At 44.2% G+C, this 22,401-nt stretch overlaps 1 protein-coding gene across 1 annotated transcript in view; it reads left to right on the top strand.

The window, feature by feature from the left end:
• Nucleotides 1-22,401, top strand: part of LOC146832970 (mitochondrial adenyl nucleotide antiporter SLC25A23-like) — a 191,059-nt gene that overhangs the window by 160,016 nt on the left and 8,642 nt on the right. The window contains exons 7-8 of the mRNA XM_085600506.1: nt 20,624-20,731; nt 21,255-21,422. Coding sequence (XP_085456632.1) covers nt 20,624-20,731; nt 21,255-21,422 — 276 coding nt within the window. The remainder of the gene's footprint in view (nt 1-20,623; nt 20,732-21,254; nt 21,423-22,401) is intronic.

The following is a 22,401-nucleotide window of genomic DNA, read 5'->3' as shown; positions in this document are numbered from 1 at the left end:
CTGAAGCGTAATATCGCCACAGGTATTACAAAAGAAAGACCACGGCCACTTAGACAGGATCAGAATGAACAAGGAGCCCCGCAGCATGCACAGTCCATGCCAGCTCCACAACAGTCTATACAGTTTGTGCCAGCTGCACCAGCGCTGCCTGTTGCTGCCACACAAACCACGACACGACAGCTGTACCAGACCGCACAGTACGACTATCCTGATTATCAACGATATGCATGAACCAGCCTAGAGAGGGAAGTTGACTTACCCCTTATCGAGGTCCCTGTAGACCAAGAAGGACCTTATGTACATAGTGAATTATTAGGCCAAGATAGAAAATTTTTACTTGATACAGGGGCAAGTCGAACAACAATAAAACACAGTGAAGTTCCAGGGGCACCCCTCTCAGGCTCACAGAATATTTCCCTTGGTTTTTCAGGAAAACCTATTGTTAATGAAGTATCACAGCCTCTCCCACTTACGATAGGACCTTTGACCCGAACTACAGATTTATTGCTTACTAAATCATGTCCAGAAAACTTGTTAGGTATAAAAACACTGAAAGCTCTAGGAGCTATAATATGTTGTTCTCCGGAAGGAGTAAGATTGTTTTTACGTGATTTCAAAGGTCACTATGTGTCTCGAGACATGGATCCCCGACTGCAGACTTTACCTACACATCTATGGGCACAAGGCCCTACTGATGTTGGTTGCATGAATATTACACCATATCGAGTTACACTAAAGGCAGGAGTGGTACTACCACGAATGCGACAATACAAGTTACCACCAGATGCTGTAGTGGCTTTACTGCAAATCATTGACGAGCTCATTGTCCAAGGAGTGGTTGTGGAAACAGACTCCAATGTATGTAATTCACCGATAATTCCGATTCTTAAACGAACAGATCCGAAGGCCCCGCCAGTATATCGATTGGTTATTGATCTGCGCGAATTAAACAAGTGCATTGTGCCACAATTCCCTGTGGTCCCAGATATCTCGTCATTACTGACAGCTATTGATTCCGAAGCAACATTCTTTACTGTAATTGATCTCAAGAATGCCTTTTTCAGCGTCCCAATAGATCCGGAAAGCCAATACTTGTTCGGATTTAGTTTAAATGGACGTAGCTTTAAATTCTCACGCGCACCTCAAGGATTTACAGAAAGCCCCAGCATCTATAGCCAAGCACTGAAACGAGAACTCGACAGTATCCACATGCCAGTAAACACTGCCCTGCTTCAATATGTCGATGATCTGCTGATCACTGCTAGAAGCGAACACGAATGTGAGAAAGCATCACTGACAGTTTTACAATTTCTAGCCGAAAAAGGGCACAAGGTGTCCCCTTCTAAGCTGCAATTCTGTGTCCAGCGAGTTGTTTATCTTGGACACTCGCTGTCCAAGGAGGGAAGGCAGCTTACACCCGACCGCATTCAGTTAATAGCTAACATGCCAATACCCAAGACACAAAAGGAGGTGCGGGCTTTTATAGGCCTCACTTCATATTGTAGGCAGTGGATCCCTCAGTATGCATTTCTAGCAAAACCACTCATTCAGTTGACAACACAGGAGGCAGCCACATCGACTGTTCTCCCTTGGACTCAGGAACATGCACAAGCTTTTGAAAGCCTAAAGAAAGCCTTATGCCAAGCACCGGTTTTAGCAACACCATGTTACAATAAACAGTTTACACTCTTTGTTACAGAACGCGAAGGTACTGCCCTGTCAGTACTCACACAGGAACAGGCAGGATCCCACAAACCATGTGCTTATTTTTCTAGTACATTAGATCCCGTAGCTCAGGCTTTGCCTGCATGCCTGAAATCGGTGGCAGCAACAGCTTTAGCAATAAGACAAAGTGATGCCATAGTGTTAGGACATCCATTGACAGTTCAAGTACCACATGCAGTAGAAGTTCTTGTGAATAGAACGCAAACACAGCACTTGACTATAGCGCGACTTACAGGGTATGAATTAACATTGTTTCAGCCACATATAGAAATCAGACGTTGTAACACATTGAATCCTGCCACACTTTTACCCGTAATCGGAACAGACCCACTAGCTCATGATTGTATTGATGTTATTACAATCACAACGAAACCCAGACAAGACTTGACAGATGTCCCATTGTCAGACCCAGACCTGACGTTGTATGTAGATGGTTCATGTATGAGAACAAGTACAGGAGAGTTAGTGGCCGCTTACGCAGTCACAACAGACACTGAAGTCATCGAAACAAATTGCATAAATACCTTGTCAGCTCAAGCCGCAGAGCTCATCGCTCTGACACAAGCCTGTATTCAAGCCACAAATAAAAAAGTCAACATATACACTGATTCACGTTATGCATTCGGAGTTGTACATGACTTCGGCGTGCTGTGGCGAGAGAGAGGTTATTTAACTTCTCACGGTGCCCACATTCAGCACGGACCCCTCATTCATGCCTTATTAGATGCAATACATCTACCCACTGCAATATCAATTATGAAATGTAAAGCTCATACGAAAGTTATTGATATCATTTCTCAAGGCAATGATCTAGCTGACAGAACAGCTAAACAGACTGCTCAAACTCAAACATCCGACATGACTAAGACAGTAGTCCCGACGCCAACACATTGTATGACGGTTAAAGATCCTACTCTTGACGTAATTGACATACAGACACATGCTACACCAGACGAAATAAAGAAATGGACTGAATTAGGAGGGATTCAAACGGATCAAGGATGGATGATGAAGGAAAAATCTGTGTGGTTCCTTCCTGATTCAATGGTCCAAGTCATTATTAACACTATACATAGTCCAGCGCATCTAGGAGAAAAAGCTATGCTAGACAGCATCCAACACATTTGGTTCAATAAACATTTACGAGCAGCAGCTAAACAAAAAGTTCGTACCTGTATGATCTGTTGTCAGTTCAACCCAGGAAAAAGCGTTCCCGTAGAACAGGGTGGATTTCAGCCTCCTGATCACCCTTTTGAAGTCCTCCAGATGGATTATATCCAGATGGAACGATGTCGAGGATTCAAATATGTTCTCGTAGTTGTCTGTGCTCTTTCCCGTTGGACAGAAGCATACCCGGTCTCAGATTACACTGCCCCGACTACTGCCAAACAGTTGGTTCGAGAATTCTTCCCACGATACGGTTTACCACGTGTTGTCTACTCAGATAACGGCCAGCCGTTCTCATCCGAATTAATGAAACACGTTTCACTTTTGTTAGGTTATCAGTGGAAGTTTCACTGTGTCCGACACCCCGAGGCAGCAGGTCTCGTAGAAAGACATAATCAGATCCTGAAAATCAGATTGTCCAAAATATGCAGAGAGAAAGGTGTCGACTGGGTAGTAGCGTTACCAGTTGCACTCTTTTACATGAGAATGGTAGCACACTCTCGAACAGGGCTATCCCCGTATGAGGTGATCTTTGGCAGACCACCAAATATGTGGGGGACGCCTATACCACGAAAAATAACTGATATTGACTGTAATATGCTGACAGATTATTTGGCTTCCTTGATGTCTGCACTACAATCTTGTCGTTCACAGGTAGCTGCAGCCTTTCCCGACAACACTGAGGTGAAACCCCATGATGTAATTCCGGGGGACCTGGTCCTCGTGAGGAACTTTGATCGAAAGACTCAGCTGGATCCTAGGTGGAAGTCACCGCAACTGGTCTTGCTCACCACAAGGACAGCCGTGAAGATCGAGGGCAGAAAAGGCTGGATACATTCAAGTCATATCAAGAAATTTCATGGACTACCATCGGATGTAAATACCACACCTCGTGTGTCTTCACCCATTGACTCAAAACTTCCTTTTGTTGAAAAGAGTAATCACGAACTATATAAACTAAAACTCAGGTCTAATCAGTCAAGCAATTTGATTGTTTAAGTCCTCTTCAAGGTGAAGCGGTTGAATTGTCTCTGACATGTATCCCTTAGACCTAAATAGAGAACAACCCCGAAAAATGTTGAAACGACATGCATACTGTAAATCACTGCGTAGTCATTGCACAGTGACGTTATTAATTTTGTTTTTCTTAAGTCTTTTAATAATTACTGCAAGTATATTGTTGCACATATATTATCCTATTTCTAGACATGTTTATAATACCACTGCTGAACATTCTTTTAGTGAATTACCTCCGCTTGAGTTGTCTTATAGATTTGCGCTGCGCAATAACACGTTTATTAGTATGTTACATCATTCCCATCAGGTTAGCAATGCTACAAATTGTTGGATATGTGGCCGATTCCCTCCCTATCAGAATTATAAAGGAATTCTACCTCTCTTTCCATACCCGTTCACACACAACGGCTCCTGTGGAGCATGGTTTAGTTTAATTAATTCCCTAGATTTGAATTCTGCAGTTTATCAAGACAACTGGGTATGGGGAAATTTGAACTTAGTTTTACTTAAAGTCTGCTACCCTAACAAGGAGGGACTTCCCAGGAGAACAGGAACTGATCTAGAAAATGAAGTGTATGGATTAGGTAATTTTACGCTTAATCTTATGATCCTAAATGTCGAATCCGAAGCTACTCCAATTTTGCCCGCCATGTCAGTATTTCCAGTAAAAGGTGAATTATGTGTAAGAAAGAATGGTTCCATACATATGGGCCATAGTAGATGCACCACTGTAATAGAATTCAGTGATCAAGGCAAGTCGACATTTAGAGCTTCCCGCCATTCCTATTTCATATGTGGTCCGACGGCATATGTACGTTTGCCTCTAGATTGGGATGGTACCTGCTACATTGGATTCCTTTTGCCACCTGTTTTCCTAGCTCCTCCCGATTATTACAGAAATACTCATTTAGTACACAATAGAGAAAGGAGAGATCTCCCAATAGTCGATTACACTGAAACAGCATGGGAAAAATACACAGATTTCAATAAAGGTCTCTTTCCCTATATAGGTACCGTTACTAATAGTAAGCTGATACGTAGATTAACTAGAACCCTTGAAGCAGTAGTGAACGAAACTATTTCCGCCTTAGGCAATTTAACAGAAGAGCAGTCTGCTATGCGGATTGTTGTGCTTCAAAATCGTCTTGTCCTTGACGTCATCCTGGCCGATAGGGGCGGAGCTTGTAGGGTCATCGGATCAAGTTGTTGCATTTTCATACCAGAAAATTCGCCATCTGTATATAAAGCCATAACTCGCCTTCATAAGATTGTAAGCCAGATACACCAGAATCCAGGCACCTGGACTTGGTCCGGTTGGTTTTGGAGTGTATTATCTACCTTTGGATGGAAGGTCCTATCCTTCCTAGGTATTGGCTTTCTCATACTATTCAGTTGCTGTCTATGCCTACAATGTGGACCAGCGATTTGTGGTCTGTGTGCCACATCGTGTATTCCATCACCAAGATTTCATTCGTCCCAGAAGAAAAAAGAAGAACAAATGATGCTATATGAACAGATCAATGGATTGATGAAGATTGATATCTCTTGACGGGCAAGTAGGGGACAAGGAGGGAATGTGGAAATATGGATTTTTCTGATCAGTTATGTCCCCTATCTTGGACCCCAACGGTTTCATGTATGAATCACAAGTACATGTATGTTCCCTCCAGTTCCAGTTATGAAGACGCAAACACATGTGCGTCCACCGTCAACATGTCCTCTTTCAGATCCGCCATGAATAGGCCGGATATTCCATTCCTAAGTATGAAAGGCCACCGGCTTTATATGGTTCACTTATGCCATTTTACAGTCCAGGCAAGTAGGCCCTGATTCTGTCATCAAGCTTTTCTTGCTTTCTGCCTCTGAAGCTCCAGTCTGAGCCTACATCTGTGACCATGAACTTTGTCTCATTCCCTGCGCGGCTCACGAAGTCTGACATCAGCCTGTTGCCTGCCAAAAACTGTATTTCACCTTCGAAATTATCTGCTCCGCTCCCTGCCCAATGCATTCCTGTCTAGTAGTTTAACCCCTTCGGTGCTCATGACGGAATGGTTCCGTCATGACCCACGGTTGAGCTGTGCTCATGACGGAACCATTCCGTCATGACCCCGCCCGCGCAGGATTCCGCCAGCACAGCGGCGGAATCTGCGCAGCATCGAAGGGGTTAAGTAAACATTCTTCCAGCTACCGAGCAAAGGCCCGGCTTCTCTGTCTTTATGCAAGTAATTCATAGCCTTATTATTATGGAAGACTTCTGCCCTCGCATCTAGTGTAGACACTTAGACGCTTGTACACGCACTAACAGTCAGTATAGTCAGTATAGAATAAGATTCTACTCTAAGAGACCTCTCTTTTGGATAACATAGTTCTTTAAACATAGGATGTTAGATATGATTTGGGATTAGGTTGACTTGACCCTCCAGACTTCTGTCGCCACATGTAGAGCTAAATGTCAAGTCCCCTTCACCCCCTAGTTGCACGTCAATCACACGTCATGCTGTTGTGCGCGCATTTCTGCCAAGTATTTCTGCTGACATTGCGAAATTCTTTCATGGAACCACCCTATTATGACATCACACCTGATGACGTTCTTTAGTCACACCCAGTTACACCTACTTTTGCTACGTATGTATGTCTTATCTACACTATCAATTGTTACGCCTCTTGCATTTGCTTCACTGTAATGCCTATTGTATAAAAGTGATTAATTATCAATAATGTACGTACTTCACTTCCTGAACCTTCGTGGTGATGGAACCTGGAGCAACCGATTCGAATCGTCCATTGGAATAAAGCCCATTCCGAACCTCTAATACCACGGATTCTGCCTCTTATTTACTGAGCTATTTTTATTATGTTTCTGTATCAAATTAAGTCCCGGTAATTAAATTATTTACCACACTCGAGTCTTCACCAAGGTGATGGCAGTGGTGGCTGCCCATCTCAGGAGGTCTGGGATTCCTGTTTTCCCCTACCTGGACGACTGGCTTCTGAAGGCAGGGACGCCAGAGATGGTGCTTCATCATCTGCAGGTAACAGCTCAGCTGTTGTACAATTTGGATTTTTCGATAAATGTACCCAAGTCTCACCTAGTGCCCTCTCAGCGCAACCTGTTCATAGGGGCGGTACTGGATACCACTGTGTTGAGCTTTTCCTCCCCCACAAAAGATTCTCGACATTTAGGAAATTATTCCCTTGTTTTACAATGGAGCGGTTGTTCTGGTTCTGAAGGTCCTTCGCCTGCTCGGTCTGTTTGCCTCCTGCATTCTATTGGTCAACTATGCACACTGGCACATGAGGGTGCTCCAGTGGTGCCTCCGCAGGCAGTGGTATCAGCACCACGGAGATCTCAGGGAGTCTGTCAGGATCTCCAGAGAAGCTGCAGCAGATCTGTCTTGGTGGAGTGTGGAGGGCAATCTTTCTCAAGGAAAGCCCTTTCATCTTCTTCCATCGGTGGCCACAGTGATAACGGATGCCTCTACCCAAGGGTGGGGTGCTCATCTGCGGGATCTGGAGATCAAGGGTCTTTGGTCTCCAGAGGAAAGATTGTCGCATATCAATCTTCTAGAATTGCGGGCGATACGTTTAGCGCTCAAGGCCTTTCTCCCTTCCCTTCGCGGTCAGTCGGTTCAAGTCCTGACGGACAACACTGCCGCGATGTGGTACGTCAACAAGCAGAGAGGGGTAGAGTTGTACCGTCTCTGCAGGGAGGCTTTGCGACTTTGGTCCTGGGCTCAGGAATATCAGATTTGCTTGATGGCAAATCATCTGGCCGGGGTGCTGAACGTGTGTGCGTACAGTCTTAGTCGGCAGTTCTCCGCCAACCACGAGTGGAGGCTTCATCCGGGGGTAGTTCAACACATCTTCCGGACGTGAGGTACTCCTTGGGTGGACCTGTTTGCCACTCTCGAGAAAGCACACTGCCTGTCATTCTGTAGTCTCCAGTTTCCGTGGCAGGGATCGTTGGGGGACGCGTTTCAGTTGAGTTGGAGTTCACAACTCCTTTATGCGTTTCCAACCATACCCTTGATTCCTCGGGTTCTTAGGAAGATTCGGCAAGACCGGGCCCAAGTCATAATGATCGCCCCGGATTGGCCAAGAAGGGTGTGGTACACAGACCTTCTTCACCTCTCGTCGCACCCTCCGCTCCGTCTCCCTCTCAGGGTAGACCTCCTCTCGCAGTCGGAGGGGCAGGTTCTACACCCCCACCTCCAGAGCCTGCACCTTCATGCCTGGAGATTGAACGGGGCAACCTGAATTCTTTTTCTCTCCCACCTGACGTGGTGGATGTTATATTATCGTCCAGGCGAAACTCCACCAAGTCCATCTACTCCTACAGATGGGCCAAATTTGTTAAATGGTGTGGAGAGAAGTCTATTGATCCCTTAAAAGCTCATCTTTCTGATGTTCTTTGTTTTTCTCTTCATTTGGCCCAGCAAGGTTTTGCTGTGGCCACTGCTTAAGGATATTTGTCGGCTTTATCGGCATTTCTTTGTTTGCCATCACTTTTTAAGTCTCCAATAGTTTTAAGGTTCATTAAGGGACTTATTAACATGTTCCCGCCCACTCCTTTTATTATGCCCCAGTGGGATTTTAATTTAGTGTTAACTTTTTTAATGGGTTCTACGTTTGAACCTATGTACAGCTGTCCTTTGTGACTGCTTACTTTCAAAACGGTCTTTCTGGTGGCTATCACTTCGGCTAGAAGGGTGAGTGAGCTTCAGGCTTTGAGTTCAAAGCCTCAGTTTTTGCCCATACATGCTGAAAAGATGGTTCTCAGGACCAGGGCTGCTTTTCTGCCTAAGGTGGTAACTCCCTTCCATCTAGGACAGTCCATTACTCTTCCTACTTTCTATCCTCCCCCTCACCATTCCAAGGAGGAGGAAAGGCTATACCGTTTGGACCCTAAGAGAGCGATTAGTTTCTATCTTGATAGAACAAAGGACTTTCGTCAGGTTGATCAGCTCTTTGTGGGCTATGTTGGACGGATGAAGGGCAAGGCGGTGCACAAGCGCACTTTATCCTGGTGGATCATCTTGTGCATCAAGATCTGTTACGCTCTGGCTGGTAAGCAGCCTCCTGAAGGCATTAGAGCTCATTCCACCATGGTTAAATTGTCTACTTCTGCCTTGTCCAGAGGTGTCCCTGTGCTGGACATTTGTAAGGTGGCAACTTGGGCCTCCCTCCACACTTTCGCGAAGCATTACTGCTTAGATTCCGAAGTGAGGAGGGACAGCCATTTTGTGCGCTCTGTTTTGCAGGACTTTTTGGTATAGAAGGGTGGACAGCCTCCTCCGGGAGTGGGACTGCTGTGGGATTCTATTCATAAGGTGAGGAATCCACAGGCAGATGTATCCATCAGAAGAACAAGTTACTTACCTTCGGTGACGCTTTTTCTGGTGGATATAGAATATGCCTGTGGAGTCCTCACTGATCCACCCGCTTTATTCGTTAATATGTTGTTTCATATTGTCATTCTGCATTGCCTCTGTTTTACCTTTATTTAGGCTTAAAGGAAATGTTTGCTTTATTTTGCTTCCCTTTTTCACTTTACACTGTGTGCATTTGTGTGAATACTGTGTACTATGTATGCATCTTCTATATGGTCGGTCCGCCCGTTTCGCCTAGGTGGCACGGAACAAATGGGTGGAACTGACGTCATCACGCCGACGTGGCCCTCTTATGGCTCCAGTGACGTCATGCGGAGCCGTGGCATTGTGACGACCTCGTCGGCATGGAGCGCTACAAAAAATTTCCAAAGAACGTTGGTGCAGGGGATATTCATAAGGTGAGGAATCCACAGGCAGATACTGTATCCACCAGAAAAAGCGTTACCCAAGGTAAGTAACTTGTTCTTCTCATGCAATACTGTGTGGTCTTCCTGGTACACACCTGTACACAGATAAAGTCTAAACTCTTCCCATGCCAATCATTATTCGTACATTTGAAGAATGGCTACTTTAGCAGACCAGCAATCTCTGGTCTGGTGAGTTCTACTAAAGTATACTTTTCGCCTGAGGAAATCTCTTCATCAGTTTCCTAAATTCCTTCCTAGTCTAGTGAATACATGTGTGGTTGATGCTGCAATTGTAGATTTGAGGATATGTAGATTTTCTCCTACCTACTGCATCAAGATGACAGACTCTAGCTTTATAGTCTTTGACGGCAGCACTCATCATTGAATCTTCAGAAGTATGTTCTAAATCGGTGTGATTAAAATCATGTTAAAGGTGATTTGATTCCACCACGTATTTTTACAGGTTTGTGCAAGTTGTGTATTGCCTCTCTCTCTAGCTAAAACAGTTTTGAGCATTAATAATGCTCACCGTTCTCCAGACATGATAGTTAATTTTCTTACACCGCAGAAATACCTTTAAGTTATGGCATTTTTTTTTATTAGATACCCTCGCCTCTTCATTTTAAGTCTGCCACTATCTAGCTTTGTTATTTTAAAGCGGGGCAAGTCATGCTCTAACTTCAAAACTTTATTTAACGGACCTTCTGCATTTTTAAACTTATTTTATCGGTAATGTTGGCTGACACCTTTCTAACTTAGGTAGTACACACAGCTGTCTTTAAGTTACCCTTCAAATGTTTAATCCACGCTTGATCATTGGTTGTTCAGTCTACCGCTAGTTTTAATTCTTTATTATTCAAAAATATGTATTACTCTAGGTCTTGAATTTTTTAATATGTGGTTCAGACTCAGGAGTTTGTTATGTCTCGCCTGACCCAGCGCATGCGCTGGTCTGGCGAGACTTATTGAGAGGGCTGCAAAAAGTGCTACCAGGCCAGCCTAGAGCTACAGTGCATGTGCTCGGGCGCGCACGCCGCGCTTTACCGCGATTACTTTTACTTTCGTGGCCGCTTTGATGTTTGATCGCGATCACTTTCGCGGCCGCACAGCCGCTTTGCATAGCCAATAGGTCTCGCTTTTGGGACCTTATAAGTATTTAGTTATGCAACTGTTGCATGGCTGAACACTTATAAGGTCCCAAAGGCGAGACCTATTGGCTATGCCAATGCTTGTTTTTTCTTTTTTTCTTCTAACTGATTTTCCACTAGCATGCAAGTAGACACTTCTGCCCCAATATTTGTATTTGGGATCAGTCAGTCAAAAGCTTTTATACGACTAGAGCCATAAAAAGATAAGAACCACAACATTGACACAACAAAAAATACAAATTCAAACAGTCAACACTCATTAAGAAAAAACAGGGAACATACATATATCAAAAGTACAAATATACATCATATATAGCCTTATCGCATTTTGTCATGGCAACCAAAAAATCAATTAACCCTTTCACCGCGGCGGGAATTCCGCCGCGGTGCTGGGGGGTGCGGGGGGGGCAGCGCGGTGGCGCTGTGCTCATGACGGAGCGGCTCCGTCATGACTCCGCCCATTTGCGTTGTCCCCCCGCACAGGCGGGGAAACAGCGCCGCGTAGGCGGAGCGGCCGCCAACGGCCGTAACATGACGGAACCGTTCCGTCATGAGCACACGGCAACCGTGGCTCATGACGGAGCGGCTCCGTCATGAGCAGGGAAGGGGTTAAAAAGCATATTAAAAAATATAAACAGTAAAAACAAGAAGAACTGCCAAGTAATATGGGGCTAAAAGATTATAAGCTCTACAAAGTCTAAAAACATTGACCCCTTCTTATCCTAATATCTTGTTGGACATAACTAATAACAGAGTGGCAGATAAACTGCGCATCAAGACACTGTAGGTATTGCAAACTTGATACATAAGATCTATAGCCAGATAAATGTACAATAGCATGTAAACACGGATTCCAGGTCTAATATAAAAGCCACAAAAAACAAAGTGCGCAAGGGATTGCTCTGAAGTGTTATCACACGGACAGCAGGGCAATGTAGAAAACTAGGTACCATGCTGCGGGAAGGCTACCAGAAAGTGCAAAGTGACAAATCTCAAACAGGTTAGATAAAATCTGTGTTAATGGTTTATTATCCATAATAGATATGGTTCCATCCCTTCCTTTGGTGTAATCTTGAGGTATCTGCAGACCGAATTCATAGATTGACTATTTGAAACCCTAACATCATTCGTAAATTTGTAAGAGAAAGTCTTCACAAATCTCTTTGAATTGTTAACAATCTCGTTCGGGAAATTAAACAAATTTGAGATATCAAAATCAGTGAATACTCTCTTAACATAAAATACTATAGCCTTATAGCCCGCCGTAGCGGGCTATACCGGCTGTTAAAGGCCCGCTGCAGCGTTAAAGGCCCGAGCCGAAGGCGAGGGACTTTAACAAAGCAGAGGGACTTTAAAAGCCGGTATAGCCCTGCTACGAAGGGCTATAAGGCTATTAGAACATTCTGCCACTAGAGGGCAGAATGTTCTAACAAAACAAAGCCTTCAGGGAGCGCAAGGGGATCGAAATCCTCTCAGGCTCCCTGAAGTCTTTGTTCACAGCCAGAGCTGTGAACAAAGACACATTGGAATGTTGGAGCTCCGGGCTTATACCAGCCATTACAAGCTCGGAGCGCTCCATTGTTTTCAATGGAGCTCCCAACATTCCAATGTTCTAATAGGGGATGGAATCCATATGCTCCTAACCTGATAGTCTTCGAGAATTAGTCTTGAGAATTTAGTATGGGGAGAAAGCCAAATCTTAAGCCATAAAAGAAGGGGTGCAACCCTCACTATATCCTCCCCAAAAAATAACCCAGTTTCATAATGAACAGTGAGGCTGACAAAGCTCTTGGGTGTAGCAAGCAATCTGCACAAAAATGTGTTTTCTCTAGTTTGCAGTTTCCCCGGGATGGTGTATGCCCGCATGTCAGCCCCATATGTACCCAGCGAAAGACGTTTGCTTTTATACAAGGAAATTCATTTTTTTATAGGTTTATGGCCAAGTTTCCTTGAGAATCTAAAAGTTGCATCAACTGTCCCGGCCTATTTACAAGATCTCTCGGTCAAGAGCTTGTCCCATCTCATATTTTCCTCTAACACAATGCCAAAATAGTTGAAGTTCTGCACCTCAAAATTGGGTTTCCACATATATATTGTGGTTTTGTGAGCTTGTTTGTTTTTTGCCCGCAAGTCATAATGTATGATTTTTGGTGATTGACTTTCAATATAAGATCCCCCATAAATTCATTTACAGAATTCAGCAGCGTTTGCAAACCATTTGCGGTGTGGGCGAGTAAAACTGTGTGATCCGCATAGAGTAAGACGACATGGCTGACTCCCTACCATTGGTAAATCCTTTCTTTTTTTGGCCAGCACTGAATCGAAAGAATTTATATTTAAAAAATGAGCTAAAATGCAGCCCTGCCTGACGCCTCTATTAGATCCAAAAGGGGGGTACATTCTCCGTATTGGCTGTAATTTACTCATGCAGTCGTACCCCAATGCAGGCTCTTCAAAATCTTAATCAAATAATTGTCTACGCCTGCTTTGCCCATCCTGTCCCACAGCTTGCCCCTATTGACTAGGACATACGCGCTGGAGAGGTCCATAAATGCCATATAGAGAGCGCCTCCCTTAGCTTTATCATATTTTCTTGATTACAGGGGCAAGTTTAAACTTTGCTCAACTGTTCCGTCTCCTGGGCCAAAACCGTATTGCACATCAGAGAGAAAATTGTTTGCCTCTGCCCAGTCATACAGTTGTTGAAGGTCTACCCTCCCTAAGATCTTTACCGATGAATCCAAAAGGGAGATAGGTTGATAACAATTTGGTTGACTTCAATCCCCTTTTTTGAATAGAGGTACGATTGTGGACTCCTTCCAAGAGTTTGGAATTCCTCCTCTAATTACAGACCAGAAAATATTTGTTAACAGGGGAGCCCAATATATAGGGCTCTGTCTAAAAACATTTATGGGCACCCCATCTGGACCGGGCGTCTTGCCTGCTGTGGATTTAAAATGCTCTGGCCACTGCACTTAATTCATTTGAGAGGTGTGTGTGTGTGTGTGTGTATGCGTGTATTTATATGTATGTATGATATATATACATATATAAAACACTCGGTGGCAGTCGCCTCTTGGGAGTTACTTTTAGGACATTTCCATAGGAAAAGCATTTTTTTTATTTTTTGGTTTTGCTTAGAACTTTGACGATGTTTGACGAATTTCCACAAACTTTCCCCCCAAAAAGTCTCCTCCACCTCAGCAACTTGCAGGGAAGTTTTGGGCTGATCGTCAAGTGGGGGCCAAGAAAAAGGGGGGGGGGGGTCCCAAAACGTGTTTTCCTTATTCACTTTACCATAGGAAAATAAGACAAACATATTGCCAAAACAGCTGAACAGAATTACACCAAATTTGGCAGAAAACAAGATCGTGACCCAGAAAACATGCAGTTTGTAATTTGGTGGTGTTCTGTTCCGTAGGTTTCAAGGAATTAAGGTAAAAAAAAATACATATTTCACGTCACGGATGATCCTCTGATCTTTTGGTTCATGTGATAAGATCTGATTGGCTGCCAAAACATCAACAGAGATGTGGTGGTAGCCATTTTAGGACTCCGGCCCAAGTCCTATTAGGAAGTAAAAAATGTAAAAATAAATAGATAAATAAAACAGGGAGACCCCTGCTCCCAGGGGCCAAATACTTAATTCTTTTGATCAGCGATGCAAATCCACAGAGGACTTTAAAAAAACGCTGGTCTTGTTATGGTAGGCCAGGCCTTGGGGGCGGCGCATACAGTTTAATAAGGGGAGGGGACATGCGACCCCCCCCCCCTCAGCCTTGACTAGGCCCTGTGGACCATATCCTCCAGGGCCAGTTTATTAATATCAGGAGGAGGGGAACACGCGCCCCTCTCCCTGGGACTTTGACAGGCCCTGGGGGCCCAATCCCCCAGGGCCCAAACATTTTTATCAGCAGCATTGCGGGTTTGGCAATCCCCACCACCACGATCTTCCCGCTGTGCCTTGCATGCAGACCACAGCGTGGAAAACGCCTGGGCTGATTATAATTAAATTGGGGCACTTGCAATCGTCAGAGAAAGGTAGCTGGAAGTTATTTTCGAGTGATTACTTATGCGGCAGTGTTTGTAGTTCCGACTGAGCAGACGCTCTCAGAACTACACGGCAAGCAATGATGATTACAAGTTAGATGGTAAGCTCAACACCACTGTATATCTCAAGACAGCAGCTGGCAATAGCACTCTGCACTTTAAATGTCAACATCTGACTAATCTGAAAGCTAGCATCCCCTATGGAGAAACATTAAGGCTTAAAAGGATCAGGAATTCCAAGGACCGGTACAAAAAATGGATCAGAGGTTCAGGAAACGAGGGTATCATCCAAAGACTTTAGTTGAGGCCAAACACAAGTCAGAAAGTGTCACCAGAAATCAGTTGCTTTATCCAAATGATAGAGCCCTGAAGGAAGGTACTGTGGCAAGATTTAGCACCTGTTTCAATCAAACATCTCAAAAAATATACCAGATCCTGAGAAGACACTGGCAGGTCGTCAAAAGGTATAATGTAATTGGCAAGGATTTACCTATGGCACCCCAGTGACATACAGGAAAGGGAGGACATTGGGTGAGAATCTGACACACATCTATTTCGATGGAAGTCGCAAACCTGATAAATGGTTATCTGCCTTGAAAGGGTTCTACAAGTGGAATCACTGCAAGGTCTGCAGAATGGTGAAAAATGTCCTTACATTTAAATCGAATGATGGACATGTGAAAAAGATAAATGGTTTCTATAAATGTAACATGGACCACTGTATTTATGTACCAAGCTGCCCATGCTCCCTGATGTATGTGGGAAGTACTTTTTTTCTCTTAAAAAACGCATGTTAGAACATCAGCGAGCGATTAGGAACCAGGATTTCACATACTCTTCGGCGAAACATTTCTATCACAAACACGATAGCGATCCTGGGTACCTGATGTTCTTTGCGGTTGATAGGATTCCAACCAAACATCAGAGGAGGCAATAGAGTCTTACATTTAAGACGCTTGGAATCTAGATTCATCCTGGATCTGAACACTAAATTCCAAATGGGTTGAAAAGGGATGAGGAGTTAGAAGTACATTTGGGGTGAATAGTAGTACACCCATCACCCTGTTCCCCTTCCAGTGTTCTGTAATATGCCTTATGTTTTTGTAATGATGGCATTTTTATTGGTTTTTTGATACTGGAAGGCTGTGCAATAGGAGACTGTTTTATCTTTGTACTAGAGCACTTAGTACATTGGGACATCTCGGATTCCAATTATGACGATAATTTGAACTCAGGCATTTTACAAATGTTGAGCAGTTTTGCACATGTATAGCTATTTATTGTATTTATAGGAATGATTGGATGTATACAATGTGATTGAGTATTTTGATATGAATTTACTTTTTTTTAGGATCTATATAACTCATTTTATGGGAATTGATCCATATGCGACTATATCTTATTATTCACTTATTTATGTATTTATCTATACCCCTTCATTCTCGGCTTGATTAATGAATTATGACTATACATATGCACTTGAATGATCAGTAGAATATCGTGAGGTTGGCAATGTCCGATATCTTGCACTCAGGCACTTTACAAATGTTTAGAAGTTTGGCACATGTATAGCTATTTATTGTATTTATAAGAATGATTAGATTTATACAATGTGATTGAGTATTTTGATATGAATTTACTTATATAGGATCTCTACAACACATTTGTTATTGGTATTGATCCATTGGTGACCATATCATTCACTTATATATGTATTCCCTATACCCCTTCATTCTTAGCTTGATTAATAAATTACGACTATACAGATGCATTTCCATGATCAGTAGAATATCGTGAGGTTGCAATGAAAGGTTTGATCCTAGAGAGGTCGCATAATGCTTTTTATTAGGTTTGGGCACTGGCCCAAGAGCATGCTTCCATAACGTTTCCTGGATCCTAGTATGTTAGGTAGGAAATGATAATGCCAAGGTGGCTTGTTTTTATATAAAGAATCTTTGAAAAAATATATATTTATAAAGTATATATCTTAAATAAATGTAAAAATATATGGACTTGATTTGAATATGTATAAAACCAGTGTAAGAGACAGCATGCATAATGAGGGGGACATGTCCGTAATGGATGTTGTTTTTTCTATGTCCATGTGCACTGTACCTTTAAATTTGAAAACACATTTCTGCTTACCGGGGGAAAAAAAATATATATATATATTTTCACTGAAAAAACCATAGGTTTCAGGCCTGATATAGTTAGGAATTAGCATTTAAAAAACCTTAGAAATTCACTGAAAAAACAATAGGTTTTAGGGGTGTTATAGTTAGCTGGACATTTCACTCGAACAAAACCATTGAAATTCCTCCGATAGAGTTAGTTGTACTAACTACATCTCGAGCGCCCGCAATCCACTGCTGATTATGTCATATATTACATCATTCATGACATGGTCAGTGACATCACTGATGACATCTCAAATGACATCACTGATGACATGACTGGTGACATCACTGATGACATCATCCACGTGACAATCCGATACACCTCATCATACACTAGTATAACCTTTCATCACTCACTGTAAAATAGAGTGCCAGATTTAAAACCATTGACACACCAATACAAGTTTCTAAACACCCACTCAGTGATTCCTAGATCTATACACTATACATGCAGAGTGGTGTAAGGAGGGCGCGTAGCCTCGGCCCGATCCCCTTCTTTTTTTTTTTTACTTTTTTTTTAGAAGGGGGGCTGTGTAGCCCCCCTAATTTTTCTAATTTATTGGCCCTGGGGACCCCATCCCCCAGGGCCTGCCCCCAATTTTGTTTTTTTATAAAAAAAAACAAAAATCGGGAAGGGGGCTGAATGGCCCCCCTCCCGAGGCCATAATTTGCCCCGGGGACCCCATCCCCCGGAGCATGGCCCTTTTTTATTTTTTTTTATTTTGGAGGGGGGCTACCTTGCTCCCCTCCTGTGGCCTCTTTTGACCCCGGGGACTCCAGCAGTTTTTTTTTATTATTATTTTTTTAATTTTTAGGAGGGGGCCCCCTCCCGGGCCACTACTGGCCCCGGGGACCCCATCCCCCGGGGCCTGGCCACCTTTTTGGGGACCATGGGGGGTCCTCAATCCCCCCACGGTCCCAGCCGGCTCCCCACCTCCTGCGAGAGCCGGCATTGCTTTTCCACATGGGGAGCAGCTAACATGCTGCTCCCCATGTGGAAAAGCAATCTGCTTTGCTTCATTGAAGCGAGAGCAGGTTTCCCTGCTCTCGCTTTAATGAAGCAAAGCAGTTTCCAATGGCAGGGTGAGAGCCGCGAGGCTCCCCACCCTGCCATTGCAAACAGCAGTGTCCGGGGAGTGGGCACCCCGGGACACTGCAGGAGCCGGCCCTGGGGGGTGGTGGTCCCCAAGGCCATCATTGGCTCTGGGGGGGGCCACGCGGCCCCCCTCCCACTTAATTTAAAGCCCCTGGGGGTGGAGGTCCCTGGGGCTTGGGGGTCCATAACGGACCCCCTATTTTAAATATTTAGTGCCCCGGGGAGGTGGTGGTCCCCGGGGCGTGTGGGGGGGCTCGAGCCCCCTCCCACACATGGTTTTTGTTTTAAAAAAAAAAAAAGCCCGGGGGTGGCAGTCCCCGGGGCTGCGGGGGGGGGGGCCATGAGCCCCCCACATACATTGAAATAAAGCCCCGGCGGTGGCGGTCCCTGGGGGGGCCTTTGAGCCCCCCCACTCATGTATAATAAAGCCCTGGGGGGTGGCGGTCCCCAGGGCTGGGGGGGCTGAGAGCCCCCCCATAAATCAGATAAGCCCCGGGGGGTGGCGGTCCCCGGGGCTGGGGCCCCCCATTATCATTTACATATTGCCCCTGGTACTAAGCGCATCCCGCGATTTAAAAAAAAATAAAAATAATTTTTTTTGGGCCTTGGGGGTCCTTGTGGGACCCCCTGAGCAGGCCTAGGGGGTCAGGGTGTTTCTACCCTGCCCCCTTGTCGCGTTTTGAGCCTTTTTCGGGGTTTTCTTGTGCCTCGGTTCTACCAAGGCACAAGATGGCTGCCAACACTTCCTGATTAAGAGTGTTGGCAGCCAATTAGCATTTAGCTCGTGCTCGGGAGGGTGCGGGGAGGGTGCGCGGATCCTCCGAGGCCATAGATATATCTATCTTTTTAACTCTAATTTTCTCAGGAACTACTGAACGGATTTACACCATTTAAGCAAAAGGCACGAGTCTGAACTGAGGACTACCTCTTTGCCAAATTTGGTGTAATTCTGTTAGCAGTTCGAGCTGTAGCTGCGTCAACAGGTCCTATGGGAAAATGCATGGGGAAAACACGTTTTGGGACCCCCCTTTTTTCTCGGCCCCCACTTGACGAATCACCGTGAAAGTTTCAGGATAGGAGCGGACCGGAGCTGGCCAAAAGTTTGGAAAATTTTGCGAAGATTCGTCAATCGGCGCCAACGTTATTCCAAATAGAATGTTGCGGATTTCCTACGGAAAATAGGTCCTAACTATATCTACCTACTGGCGACCGCCAGTTGGTAATATATATCAGAACAATGTGTTGGATTTTAGATCAACTTGTAAGAATTCTTGTGTTTCTTTTGATTGAGTCTGATGGTGAATCTATTGAAACTTGTGAAGCCTTTTATAATCTGCGGATGGCACTAATTCTATCAAGCGTTTTTGTTTTCCAAGCATACTGATTATGTTGACTGTTTGTGTTCTTTATGGGACTGTGGCAAGTGCTTTTAGGCCTGTGCCCAGTGTAACATTAATATAGCTGTGCACACAGTTATTAAGTTTTGGCAGCATCCAAGGTCATTGTGTGCTGCTGGCATGGATTTGGCTATTTAGGAGTTCAGTGTGTACTCCTAGGATCATTCTGAATTTATGTAGTCAGCATGTACCACTGGCGCTGATCTGGTTGTGTGTGGTCAGTGTGTGCTGCAACTACTAATTTTGCTTTGCCTGGACTCATTGCGGGTTATTGACACAAATCGGGCTATTAATAGGTGGTTGGCAGGCACAGCTCAAGTTGTGTGGGAGGCCTTTCTTTGTGGCTGGCACGCTTCCTGCTATTTTTGAGATTGGTGTAAGCTGCAGCCACTACTCAAGCTACTAGTGGAGTTTGTATGCGCTGCTGGCAGATATGTGGCTCTCCATGGGCTCATTGTGTGCTACTAGTAGTATTGCAGCTATGCATGGAGTCACACTTTGGGGCTGCCTCTGATGCTGCTCTGCAGGTCACCAGAGTATGCTTCTGGCAATAATCAAGCTGTGCATGGTGTCAATGGTCTGTGGCTGGACGTGATCGGGTGTGCAGTGGGTTCAGTGTTTCTCAGGTTCTGCTTTTTTGTGTGGTCAGAATGCAGCTGATGGTGTTCTAGTTGTATATGGGGTCAGTTTGCTGATAGTGCTTATGCGGCTATATAAGGGACTAGTCAGTGTGTGTCACTAGTGTGTGGAGTCACTTTGTGTGACCCAGACTTGTCAGTGTGGGCTGCTTCTGCTAATTTGAGTGTGAATATGGATACTTTACAATTAGGTTCTCTGCTACCCTTGGTTTTGTAACCAGACTTGATGTTCATAGCTTCCCATTATGTAAGAATAATTAGGATTTGGTGTGGTTCGCTTTTAGGGCAATTGTAACAGTAACTTAGCAAATTTAAAATGTAACACTAGCAGAAGCGTGTATCAAACATTAGATGTGCTGAATGAACACCTCAGTTTGTTGCTTGGACTTATGGATTTTTTTCTTATTTTAGATTAAGAGACTGATCCGGGGACCACAGGAGACACTGCGTGTCCAAGAGAGGTTCGTGGCTGGGTCCCTGGCAGGCGCCACAGCTCAAACCATTATCTACCCAATGGAGGTGAGACCCATAAGGAACACTGGCTTGGGGTAAACAGTGAGTGTCCATAGAGACCAATAAAGGGTATATTTCTTATGAGTCTGTCCATAGAGACCAGTGATTTGTGATTCCAATAAATAAAATGGAGATGATCGAGGATGTCCATAGTGACTGGTAACGGGGTAAGTTTTGCTCTACTCTCCAGAGAGACCAGTGAGGAGTACAGTCCCTTATTATAAATTGAGACCTTTTACAAAAATAACATTGACTGCTGGTTGGTCTGACTTCCAATTGTCCACAGAGAATAGTGACAGAGGTGCCCCCTGTTTCTTCAGTGCAAACATGGCACTTGGCCTCGTGACATACTCTTGTTTCTGTAATATCTCAGAAACTTCTGGATATAACTAGTTGGTGATTTTCCAAGGTTTGTACTGTCCTGTGGATTGCTTCATGACAGTAAGTTTGTGGCTTGCTAAAGCGGAGCACAAAGCCTGTGAGTGTTACGCACTGATGTCCCTTATAACTGCAGTCTTCTTGTCTACAGGTGTTGAAGACTCGCTTAGCCCTGCGGAAGACCGGTCAGTATTCTGGAATGGTAGACTGTGCCAAGAAAATCTTGCAGAAGGAAGGTGTACGAGCATTCTCCAAGGGTTACCTACCAAACATGCTGGGAATTATCCCGTACGCTGGCATTGATCTGGCAGTGTATGAGGTAGGCATGTGCTGCCGGCATTTACATAGGAATGCAGTCTGAGTCTGGTAGAGTTACTTATCTGGGTCTGGACGAGGTCAGTCTGATCCACTGACCTTTATATAACTGTATATGGAGTGAATGAGTCCATGCTGTGGGCACTTTTCATGTTGTGTTGGAGCTGTGTGTGTCTAAGGCCCTGATCCAACGGTGTATGAGGTTACTATGTTTGCTACCTGCATTGGTCCGACTGCGTGTTTAGCCAGTGTACTAGATTCGTCACCGATCACAATGTGTATATGATCCCTGTGTCATCAGCATCGATATGGCTGTCTTAGGGAACAGTGCGTCTGTTGCATGCCCTTCTCTAGTTGTCTGAGTTTAGTAGGTTTAAAACGGCACTTGCTAGCAGCATAGAACATTTCTCTTCGTTGTGTCTGCAGTAATATGGCTCTACAAGAAATTGGTGTTCACCACTGTTGCCGATCTGGCATGGCTTGTTCTAGGGCAAAGTAACATGAGGCATGCATTTAGAAACCCATCTCCAGGGGCATCCAAGCCCTTCCTATGAACAGAAAATGTGGCCTTATTTGTAGCTGAGAGGGGTGATAAAATATCACTTTGCCTATTGTGGCAAAAACCTTTTTTATCAGTATTGTGCACGAGGTCCCTAAAAAAGAAAACTTTCTATGTCATCAGCCTGTTTTCGGAAGTATTAACAAAATTAACCTGCAATAAAGCCAGATAGGATTAATACTATTTACCTATTATTATCTTTAGATTGTAAATGTCCCCTACCTTTTCTTTCCCTATCATAATATTAGAAAACAAGTCGTTTGCAGGAACCCCGATTAATAGGTCTCTTAAACCACATTTCTTGTGTTTTAAAATATTCGAAATGTCCACTTCAAAACTCTGATAACCTGGAACAATTAATTGTCCTCCATACAGTTATTGTATCCTTGAAATGCCATTAGTCGTCACTGCACATTTATTTCGC

Source organism: Triturus cristatus, chromosome 4_2 (genome assembly GCF_964204655.1).
Source record: "Triturus cristatus chromosome 4_2, aTriCri1.1, whole genome shotgun sequence".
In the NCBI taxonomy this organism is placed as follows: Eukaryota; Metazoa; Chordata; class Amphibia; order Caudata; family Salamandridae; genus Triturus; species Triturus cristatus.
Note: the sequence above shows the minus strand (reverse complement) of the source record. Positions and strands in the feature narration are given on the sequence as shown.